This window comes from Lutjanus erythropterus, chromosome 7 (assembly GCF_056507025.1).
Source record: "Lutjanus erythropterus isolate fLutEry1 chromosome 7, fLutEry1.hap2, whole genome shotgun sequence".
Taxonomy (NCBI): Eukaryota; Metazoa; Chordata; class Actinopteri; order Lutjaniformes; family Lutjanidae; genus Lutjanus; species Lutjanus erythropterus.
The window spans coordinates 34456353-34468645 of record NC_139323.1 but is presented as its reverse complement, the minus strand read 5'-3'; the positions used below and the strand labels follow the sequence as shown (position 1 = coordinate 34468645).

Here is a 12293-nt window from a genome sequence, read left to right as displayed (position 1 = left end):
TTAACTTGCAAATTACCCCCAAATTTTATGGCAAATTATCACATACTTAACATGAAATTTGGGGTTAATTTGGAGGTAATTTGGGCTAAAAATATAACATTTTCAACGAGCGAAATGTCCACAGCAACTAATGTGAACACCTCAGATTGTTCTCCGACTACTCCTTGGCTCTTTTAGCCTCGTTTGTCACCGGCAGCCTTTAGTCCTGGGTTTAATCAATTTTTAGTGGATGATCCCTTAACCAACAAACTCAGGGCTCGGCTAAAATCAGGGTTAGCCCCCTTTGGAATGTGCCAGGACCGTGCCAGTGTGAAAGTCTTCTTGCTTGGAGCAAACAGCTGTCTTCGCCTTTGGCTAAGTGCAGTTTGAAAAGTTAATTGTGATGTAAGCATGAAAAACATTAGTAAACAAAGTTAGTTCTTACTTGAACAATCTGTTGACCCGGTCCACCCGTTTTCTCCACAGGTCCGAGTAAAACCTCCATCACGACCACCGATGCAGGTATACTCGAGATCTTGACCGTATCTGAACTGTACATGTCTATCATTTGCTTGTGCGTAATCAAAACGTTCTTTCTTGCATGTTACCTCTGAAAAGCAAAAACAAAATTTAGTTAGAATGTACGCTGAATGAACATTGCATTGTGTTTTCACACTAGAGTTGGCACATCAGATTCAGATAATTTGTTCAGCAGATATTTCCAGAGGTGGGAGGTAACTAAGTACAAGTACTTTGTTACTGTACAAAAGTATTTTTCAGGTAGAATTTTCAGACAACTCTTTTACTCTCTACATTTTAACACAATATCTACTTTCTACTCCTTACATTTTCAGAACAAACCTGTTACTTTAGTTTTGATACTGGTGAGGACAATTATTCATTATTTTTATTTCGCATTATTGTGGACCGCTTTCACAACATCAACACTGATTTCAACCTAAATGGATGGGACAATAACGGGACAATAAAGTGATTTCTTGGTGTATCGATCAGTTCATATCAAGCATGACAGACGTGATGAGACAAAAAAACAACATAAAAGATGTGACAAGACGCAAAATAAAGTGTAAAAAAAAGAACAAAAGACATAACATGACGAAAAACAAAGTAAAAGACGCAACAAGACGAAAAAAAGGTGAGCACGAGACGGGATCACAGCTGACAGATCGTCTTTAACAGATCAGCCAGCATGACAGCTGGAGCAGCTGCAGTGTTTGTGTCTGCGTGTTTATTGGGATCGAGAAAAACTGGGATCAAACTATTATGATCTATAACATGCAAAATGAACCAGACGTGATATCTGACTATGAGACCGGACTGACCTGGAGAGAAAAAGGTCTGAGCTGTGCTTCTGTCAGAGCCTGATGCTGGTTGGATATACTGTACGTGTTTTTGCTCACTAGCATACCCACCGGGCTGGTTCACCTCAGTTACATGTCTGCATGGCTTTTACGGTTCATTATTGTATTAATTTTTGTTAATGAAAAATAAACTATTTACCCCTGAAGCTGCTTTGTAGACGTCTTGTTCTCTCCATATTGTGTGCTCTCGCGCTTTCACTTCTCAGAGCAGGAGATCTGTCTCCTCATTTGAAAAGCTTTGATCCCTCCCAGTAAATCTGCCATCATGCTGTCACCGCTCGCACTCTTGGCGCACTTGCTTCTTAAAGGCGATGAGAGCTGACTTTCTAATTGGTTTATCTCATGTTGGGCCTAAACTCATCCATGAATTAATCAGGGCACTTAGGCACAGCTGATAGGTGTATCCTGCAGGGGTGGGACAGAGCAGGACACCCCTGTGCCCCTGGTGCAAGCCAGCTAAGGTGGATTAGGACACACCTTGAATAAATTAAATCCACTGCGCCTTGTGCTTTCCACTTGCTCTTTAGCTCAGTGTAAGACAGGCCCTAAGTCTTGCTTTTAATGATCGATTCTGGAAGAAACATTGTGCACTTTTCATTTCATAAAAGAGCAGAACTGCTCTTTGCTCCTCCACTGCTGTCTGTGTCTGTGAGCACTCAAACATCATGTGTCCTGCCTGCGCAGCGCGCCACAGTGCACACCCTGACCAGCTTACTTGCTTACTTTAGTACATAAGCAGACCAGTTAAATATACATGAACTGCTTTTAGTAGCAAAAAGTAATTAAGTAAATAAGTTAATATGACAATTTGGAAAATATAATAATTTATTTTTAAATGCATGCATGTAGAAACAAAAATAAACAGAAACAACAAAACATGACAACAATGAATTGTTTACCTGCACATTCTGAATGCCCAATCAAACCTCTTGCCTTACAAGTTCGAGTAGGACTTCCTGTAAAACCTTTGTGGCAGCGATAATAGGCTATTTGGTTAAATTTGTATTTATGCTTGTTGCCAACAATATCTGCATTCTCGACTCTCACTGCGTCGCATTCTATTTCTGTAAAAAGAAAAAAAGCAGTTATACACTATTGTATACATTTATTTCACACTCACCGTTACACGTAATAATAAATCCAGAAACAACAGTTGAAGGTGTGAAGAGTATTGACATGTAAACATTCTGAGCAGTAGGAGTCAGCCTATCAGATTACATGTAACAGGATTACATATTTAGGACGCAAAAAACTGTAACTGTAATCGATTACAATTACACAAAAAATGTAGTCAGAACTCATGTCAGTGCAGCAGCCAGGAGGAAAAATATTTTTAAAACTGTTTGCGTGTTTATAGATTTTAAAGGCCCGTATGTGAATTCCTCTGATCAGCAGTTTAGGTTCTCTATTGAGTCACCGTTTTTACTCCGAGCTATCGCCAAGGGCCCACGTCCACATAGCGTCTTTTATTTTACTTTCACTTCCATTTTCAGCCCGTAGGATTTCTGTTCAGTTACTGGTGGTGAAAATCCAACAGTTCCTGATTTTGCTGATTCATAATAAATGCTTTTAGTTAACTAAATATTGTGGGACCTTTATTGTGAAGAATTTAGAGGAAATGGCATGTGGTTAAGATCCTCGCAGTGGATCGAACTGATGCAGCACATCTTCCACTTGGTGCTCACATTGACATAAATGGCAAACAAATGGGTACAAATAGATGATCAAAGCCAATTATAGACTGTGCAAAAACAACATGGTCTTAGGAACTTTTAAGATATTATGATATTAGATACAAAACCCATGTGCAGTGCTTTTTTGAATGGCACAGGTGCCTCATCCAAGCGCTCCGCAGCACCCTACCAGCTTGTTTCTGCTAGAAAAGCCCAAACTGCTTTGTAGACACGGGCCCTAATTCACTATATTTGGAATTAAGTAGGAGTTAATATGTTTGACAAGTTTGGCCAAGATGGTAACTTCTTAAAATGAAATTTTAATGCATTAATGTAAAAACACAAATAAACAGATAGAAACAACAGAATATGCCAACACTGAATTTGTTTTTCTGCACCTTCTTACCTTTACATCCTGATGTCCCCATCCAACCATGTTCCTTACAGGTTCGAACAGGATATCCTGCATAACCCTCCTTGCAGTGATATGTGGCCTTGTTGTTGAATTTGTATACCTGGATGTTACCGTCAATAACTGCATTCTCGACGCTGATTCTGTTGCATATTATTTCTGGGGAAAACAAATGCAGGTATTCACTACTGTACACATTTATTTCACACTCATTGGTGCACATAAATAAAAAAATAAACTGTTGGTGATGTGTACCGTATGTAGAATTATTTACAGAGACAGACACAAACATCTACTGTTATTACATTAAGTTATTACATTTCACTGCCGTTTTCCCATGTTCTCTCTTTATCCCACTCCTTTATGTGTTAGTGTAAAATGTAAATATAATTTAATACATATTTAAATCAATAATCTACTTAAAGTAGTACAGTCTAATATTTATACTGCTGGCTCCCACTGCTTACTTACTGTGTCAATAAATGTTCCCAAGTTTTAGCCTGAGGGGGAAATTATGTTTTCAAGGCATAACTGCAGGGAAGCAAAATAATATTCCAAAAAAAAAAAAAAAAAAAAATGCTTCTATGATCTATTGGCAGGGGGTCAAAAAGTGTGGTTTTAATAGGAGCTGTGTATCACTCTCATTATTTGCAGTTTTTGTATTTTGCTTTTTTGTTTCGCGGTAGCTTTACTTGAGCAACTACTGTTGTAATCAATATTATAGACTGAGACCAGAACAGATTAATTGTATATGAAGCGACAGCTTAATAGTGGAAAGGAAACTTTCAGTTCCTGATTTAGTTAGATTTAATTAGAGACTTTTTGGATGAAAATATTAGAGTCATCTTTCATTACAGTTAAAAAAAAAAAAGAAGATCCCAACAAGAACAAAATCTCATTTCCACTTTCAGAAATATAAATAACAGTAACAGAAGGTTAACAATACCTTCACAAAGTGGATTTGGCGTCCATCCATCTCTGGTACATGTGGCCTGGCCGTTGACACTTGTCTTCTTGTAGCCCTGCTCACACTTATAACTTGTACTCTGTTGCAGTTTTATTTGTCTCCAGTCTCTCGGCCAAATCACATGTGGGTGTCGCTTCTCACATATAACCTCTAAAATAAGAGAAAGACTTGTTGGATCTTAAATTAATCAAGATGAGGTTAATGATGATCATCACAGGTTAATGAACCAGACACACACAGTGGAGAACAACAATCTCATCATCTGTTAAAGCTCATATAATTTTATACCTCGGCATACTGGTGTCGCACTCCATTGTCCATTTTCTTGACATGTGACTTCTGCTGCCATCTCCCGAAAGTGAGAAAAATAGTGCCTGTCTCCACATCTGACTGTTAATTTATCACCAGGTAAAAACAAATTTCTGTTACGAGGTTCATACGTGGTTCCTGTGGGTGTCAGCTGGTCCAGTTTGCATTTTATTTCTGCATTTGTTGGGAAATTAAGTATATTATCTGTTAGTTTATTGTAACAAGACAGGCTATAGTGCCATGACATCCATAAATCCAGCACTGAACTTCACTAGTCAGTGGGATATAAACAATAACCCAGATGACTTGGTTTATACTCACGTTCACACGCAGGGGTGGGGCTAAACTCAGCTTTTTGTCCGATCTTTGTGCACGCTGAAGGTCTGTCTTCAGTACGTGTATATAGAGGGTCGCAGGCAAAATGCAGGATTTCATGTTCGTTGTACACTCTTTGTGCCTGGCTGCCTCCAGGCACATAACCATTTTGAATGTCGGGTACAGTACATTTTACCGCTGTTGAAAAATACACACAAGCATGAAGATACAACAACTGAAAAAACAATTAGCATGGGATAAAATTCACAGGTGATACACATGAATGACAGGCACTGTTAAACTACTGTTGATTAATGTTCCTGGCTTGAGAGCAGCTGGGGACCTTTGCTGCATGTCATCTCTACTCAGTTCGTTTTCATTTTCTGTCACATCTCTGCTGTCAAAATAGAAATATTCAGTTTACATCTACAGCAAATTCTACTTTTATATCACTTAAAGTCACAAAACGGGTAAATGCTGGGTAGAACCATTTTATATACAACAACTATTGCTTAAAGACAGCAATTTATGTTATTAACCTCTGTTTTTTGTTATTTAGGGCCTTGGCACTGACCTCTGTGTGAGGTGTTAAGTTTTGATGTTTTGCTATCAAACTTCACATGTTTGGTGAGAGTCCGGGGGTGCTTGTCATTCGGTAAATTCATCTCCTTCCTCTCCTCACGCCTCAGCTCCACCCAGCGAGGACACGAGAGAGAGAGATGCGACGAAGAGATGCAAGGACAGAGGAGACGAAGCTTGAAGCGGTTCCTTTTATTTAAATTAACTTATTAACCGGTCCTGATGATGCAGGATGACAATCAACATCACTTCTCTTGATAAAAGACTTCCCCGCTCCTCTCTCCTCGTCTCCTCAAGGTGCATTGAAGCAACTGGGAGATCCTTCATCAGGGCAGAGGGGAAACAACTTCCGGGTCGATGTGGGAGCGAGGAGACGAGAAGGCAGAATTCAACGTAATGAAAAGCACTCCAGGCCTGAACACATCTACATGACAATATTCAGTTGTGGTCATGGTGCCACCTGCTGGCAACAGGAAATAATGTCCAAATCAAATTAGGCCAGAAAAGCCTTAAGGCGTTCGTGATGCTATATTGTGAAAATGGTGACGTTTCAGTAAACGCGTTGCCCTGACGCCACAGAGAATTACGATGTTTCGCCGTGACACAGGAAGCTGCTGTACATTGTCCCGTCTGCCCTGATAAGAGTCCCAGCCTGACTCAACTCAGCATGTTTCCTAAATTGCTGGTGACATATCATATCTTATGATTTATTACAGTAAATATATTAGATTCCCCCCTAAAGTTTCACTTTAAGACACATTTTGGTTTGAGCTACAGGCCTTTATTTTCCCTCTTTTTTAAAAACTTTAGTATTACTTGAATTCTTGTTTGACCCAAAGTGAAATACCAAGAAAAACATCATAATATCTGGGTCTTTTGGGTTATTGGTCACACATTCCCCAGTAGGAGAATTTGAAGGGAGAATTTAATATATATTGCTAGACATCTTTGATTGTCTACTACAGTATGAGTCCATGTTCTACAAGGTGGTGACTGAATTCTGTTGGTTATTATGGTGTTACATGGTGGTTATTAGGTTGTTGTTTTTAGTGTTACTCATTAGTTGCTGGATGATTAGTGGCAGTTTCAATGGTGCTTTCTGCATTCTTTTTTTTAAACTAAAAAGAAAGACCTTCATTGGCTTCCTGTTTTCATTTTGGATGCTCTGCTTTACCTTCACATTTTGGAGATGTGCCAACCCACTGTCCATCTTCATCACAATACATCTCTGGTGACCCATACAGGACGAGAGTGTTGGATCTGCAGCTGAATCTAACTACATTGCCATAGGTCGCTCCCTCTATGTCCCCATTCACCATGACATTATCGCCCACAGTAAACGGTTGGCACGATTGGGCTGGGAGGGAAAAAAATACACAAAAATAAACTGGATAACCAAAAGATAACTGAATGTAAACAATAAATTTGTGCAATAATTCCAAGGGATGATACAAAAAATAAACAGAATGGCATTCCCTTCCCTCTGTGTGTCAGGTACTGGATGAATGAGATATTTTATTTCAACTCTTACCTTCACAGACAGGAACAGATCCATCCCAGCCTCCAGCCTGGCAATTCCGGTAGTTTTTTCGACTGACCATTTGATAACTGAAGCGAGTTTAATGCAGAAAATGAATAATGGACACACTTATATTGCACACTTTTATGCAGGTTATGCTACAGTACTATACTTACAAAGCACAAAAAACAGTATAAATGTCTGATTATAAATAGGGATGCCCTGATCAGGATTTTTTTTATTACCAGTAAGCAATTTTGGCTGACACACAACCAATACCGATGGCCATTTTTGTTTTGGTTATAGCAGCTGGTACAGCAGTACTGTACATTAGTTTGATATTCAGCCAAACTGTTATTTTTTTTCCCCCCCAAGACTGTTCCGCCATAGTCGGTCCTATGGTGCTGTGATTGGCTAGATCTAGTCTGTGTGATTGCCAGAGAGCCTTTCTAATGTTGTGAAAGTTTTTTTTTTTTTTAACCATAAACCATACAAGAAGTTTTTGTTCCTAAACTTGCCCAAATAGATTTTGTTCCTAATCTCACCCAGGTTTTTGTGCTTAAAACTATCAAAGTTTTTGTGCTGTTAAATAGTTTTTGATCCTAAACTTAACCAAATACTTTTGTTCCTAATTTTTTCCAAGCTTATGTGCCATTTTTGTTCCTAAGAGTAAGAGTTTTTGTGTCTAAACCTATGCAAGTTTTTGTGCTTATAAGTAATTGTTAATCCTTAACTTAGCCAAACTGTTTTTGTTCCTAAACCTACTCAAACAGCTTTTGTGCCTAAACCTAATCAAACTGTGACTGAAAACTGGAAATAATAAATCAAATATGTCAAAAACAAAAGTTATCCATCACTGAACTTGAAATGTTACGTTATGTTGAAATTTGTGCTGCTTCTCTGACACGGTGTCAATAAAAATAAAAGCCAAGTAAATCCTCAGTAAATTACCTGTTCCTTGATAAAATTAAATTGAGAAGTGTGTTTCTCTTCATTACTGTCACACCAGTGACTGGCCAAGAACAAATCAACCAACCGACCACAAGGTGCCACCCTAGTTTTGCTTTGCGATTTTAAAAACGGAAGTGCACCAAGTCTCTATAGTGTGTTCTGGATTCATTCTATGTTCACATGAAGCAACGCAAAAGCTGCACACGGTGAGTAACTGATATACAAATCAAGTTGGGGGTGGAGTGCTTTGTTTGCATGTGACCGCAACCCCAGTTCAGTTAAGAACTTATGTTTTTTTGTGTCATTGTTTTTTGCATCTTGATCACATATTTTTACTGAATATCAACCGATAGCGATTGGCGTCAGATCGATCTGAGCATCCCTAATTATAAATATTGTCATACCCTTTGTGGCAGGTGTATGTAACTTGTGATCCAAAGACAAAGTCCTCTCCAAGAGACAGATGAAAATCTGCAAACTGTGCATCGCCGGGATGGCCACATGATCTTGCTTTTAGTGTAAGAATGAGAGAGAATATGTGTAAACATATTGTTAAGAGCCTGATTGTGACAAGTGACTCTTTTATTCAACAATAATTCACTATATTGTTTTAAAGAGACAGTTCACCACAAAATCAAAAACATGCAATTTTCCTCTTTCTCTAGTATTACTTATCGGTGTACATTGCTTTGGTGTTTGGTCTGGTTTTGGAAATGCCAGCTGTGGAGATATAACAGCAATGGCCCTTTTCCAAAAATCATGACCTCAAGATAGTCCATAGAAGTTGTGATGTTGTGGTGAGCAGTTTCATGTAGGAACTATTTTCAAATTGAGCGGTACTACTTTCTTAAAAAAAGTAGGCCTGGTAGACTTGCTGCAGAAAGAAAGTAATCCCTGCACAAAACTGCTCACAACAATATCTGTGGTTTAGCTTGAGTAACCAGTTTATAATTTTTGGAAGTCAAATATGTATTTTTTTCACACTAAAACAATCTACATGGATAAATATCACTACAGGCCTGGGAAAAATATGTACTTTTGATTTGGGGTTGAACTTTCCCTTTAATATTATTACACGGCTTTGTTAAAAACTTACATTTTACAAATTACAGCACTCTAAGGTCTGTTATTTAAAAAAAAAAAAACCCAAACAAACAAACAAACAAAAACAGACCATTGGTGGAGCAACAGTACCATCAAACAATTTTTAAATGAATAAAACCACTATTAAATTGATATTTTATGTCAAATTATTGATTTTTCTGAGTAAGTAGCCGTGTAATAAGCAGGATTATGTACAGTGGGTGGGTCATTATTGTGAAATGAATCCCTTCAGGGTGATACAATTTTCACAATAATGGCCTGCTCACTGTACATTATCCCTCACCTATAAGATATAAAATCAACAATACAATAAAGTTTTGCCTGCTTTGGAATTTTATAGCCATTCAAATCATGACACCATGTCCATTTAACAGAATATATACTGAGACAGCATTACAGGTTTCATATTATAGATACTAGTGTTTACCACTCATTCTTGAGAACTGTGACAAAACCGTATTTTGAGGGGTATTGAGGCCTGATAAAGCTTTAAAATATATGTCATAAATAAAAAGTGAATAAAAAGTATATTTGTCTAAGAGTAGAATAGTGTACTGTAGTGGAGTAGAATAATAAGATAGAAAATGGAAATACTACTAAGTATGTTGAAAGTTGTACTTAACACAGTACTCATAAAGTAGCTAGTTACATTCCAACATTGAAAATATTTTGTAAAAAAAAAACAAAACAAAACTTGTGGCTGTTAAACCTTGTAATGGGCCATCCTCCATGATTATTAAAATTAATAAAACTTTTCACAAAATGTAGATGTCAGTTCTGTCAAATGCTCAGACTTCTCTTAATGCTAATAAAAATACAAATTTTTAACCATGATTCTTATTTAGATTTGATTTAGAAGGGCTATGGAGTTGACATGTTATGGTTGAGACACAGAATTTGGTGAAAAATAGAAAGCTCACTGGTGCTTGAGCAGTATTGCCACCTATTATAAACCAGGAAGTGAGACAGGGGTCCTCAGGTTATAGCTAAACATTTTTATGCCTGATTGTTAAAAAAAAAATCAGCTGGAGTCAACAGAAATCTTTAAAAGGGCCAACATCATAATAAAAAAAATTAAAACAAATATAATGCATAATAAGAGCAGATTATTACACATACATTATAAATAGGGAGTGTTTTTTTTTTTTTTTTTTTTTTAACATTTTCTTTCTACGATATGGTAGGACATGTTTTGTCCCAAATCTCAAGAATGGGTAATATACACAAGTGTTTACCACTCATGATGACAGAATACATTTTATTTTCCAAACAACAAGAGATTTAAACTTACGTTGACATTTAGTGCCTCTATGCTGCCAGTTTCCTTCGACACAGATCAGTTTGTAAAATCCACTGAAGCCAACAACGCAGCCCACTCTCAGTTGTGTTCCAACGGCGTACGTGTCCTCCATAGTAGATGTATCAAAATTTTTATCATACTCGGAGCTTTTTAAAAAACTTTGAAGAGTACAGTCTGTGGGACAAGAAAAAAAAAGATATAGATAATATTTCCTGTTTAGCTCCACAACAAAATATTTAACGATAAGTTAAATTAAGATGAAAAAGAAGCATATGAATAATTGAAGTACTTGGTCTTACCTCGAACTTGACTTTTCACTAAAGTCAGTGTGTGAATCCACAAAAATAAGACACAGCTTCGGGTAATTCGATGCATTTTATGTTCATTACTCTGAACCGCCTCGCTGAAGTAGAAACTGGAGACTGAAGCACAGGTATACAGACAGGGAGCTGTAGATTTCACTGAAAAAGAGATTGCGCAATGATTTACGCAAGTCTGTTCCAGCCTCCAAATTATCTCAGGCTCACAGGGAACAGGAAGAAATGGGAAGAGACCATCATCACACACTGGATCACTAACAGAACCTTAATAACACCTTATATTGGTGTATGTATGACAAAGATTTATATCACAGAATGAGCTCAGTGGATCATGGAAACGACTACACAAAATAACATGAAACATCTTTCCATTTTTTAAAGGGGTATTTCTCAATGAAATGCAATTGGCTTTTCAATGGTGTCATGCTCCTGCATTGTCAGACTTTGCTATGTTTATCATTCAGTAACAAAAAAAAAGAGTATTCCTGTAAAGGTTTATTTGTCTTTTGCCTGCTTGGTAATCATTTGCAGGAATCAATTGTGCAAACAAAACATGTTTGATTTCATTAAGTCTACTCAGGCTCTTTGTATCTACAGTTAACAAAAAATAGTAAAGTAGATTGTTGCAAAAGTGGATCAAAAGTATGATCATATTTGAAAATATATAAAACTAGACTGAGTTTCTTTTGTGTGTGTCAATGTCACTTTTAACACTAAATACGGTTTAAACAAATGTTTGTTGCAGGGCCTGTAAAGGTAGAAACAGCTGCCAAAAGGCCTAAGTCTGGAAACTAGAACGAAATGTAGCTGTTGAGCAATGCTGTGCTTGCCTTTATTTCTCAATATGGGTTTATGTTATTCATGCTATTTAGTTTGTGTTCAGAGTATAGTTCACCCCCAAATCAAAAATACATATTTTCCCTTGGCCTGTAGTGCTATTTATCCACCTAGATTCTTTTTGGTTTGAGTTGCAGAGTTTTAGAGATATTAGCCATAGAGGTGGCTGTCTTCTCTCCAATATAATGGAAGTAAATGGCACTGGACCTGTGGAGCCCAAAGCACCAAAAATAAATACATTTAAAAAAGTCAACACCAAGTGTCTCAAAATAATGACCTGATTACTGAAGATAATCCACAGAGCTGAATGTGAGCACTTTGCTGTAGGAACTACTTTCTCTCTGCAGTGGAATTACTGGAACTACTTCCTTTCTAAAACCATCCACAAACATTGTCAACACAGATCCCCAGCATTAGCATGACAAACCAACCGCCAACTTTAGCTACACAGACCAACCGCTGACGTTGACGTTATACAGATCGACTGCTAATGTTAGCTACATAGACCAAGCCCTAACATTAGCAACACAAACCATCTGGTTATGCTAGCAACACAGACCAACTGCTAGTGTTAGCTACATAGACCAATTGCTAATGTTAGCTACCCAGAAAAACCTATAACTGCAGACCAAGCACTAACATTAGC

The 12293-nt window shown here is 37.5% G+C and overlaps 1 protein-coding gene across 1 annotated transcript in view; it reads right to left on the bottom strand.

Moving 5' to 3' along the window:
• Positions 1–12293, bottom strand: part of LOC146324288 (complement factor H-like) — a 51351-nt gene that overhangs the window by 38519 nt on the left and 539 nt on the right. Inside the window, exons 2-10 of the mRNA XM_084723507.1 lie at positions 10482–10710; positions 8491–8596; positions 7148–7224; positions 6791–6973; positions 5044–5235; positions 4702–4896; positions 4393–4563; positions 3386–3605; positions 425–669 (exon numbers count right to left, since the gene is read on the bottom strand). Of these exons, the coding sequence (XP_084579633.1) occupies positions 425–669; positions 3386–3605; positions 4393–4563; positions 4702–4896; positions 5044–5235; positions 6791–6973; positions 7148–7224; positions 8491–8596; positions 10482–10710 (1618 nt within the window). The remainder of the gene's footprint in view (positions 1–424; positions 670–3385; positions 3606–4392; positions 4564–4701; positions 4897–5043; positions 5236–6790; positions 6974–7147; positions 7225–8490; positions 8597–10481; positions 10711–12293) is intronic.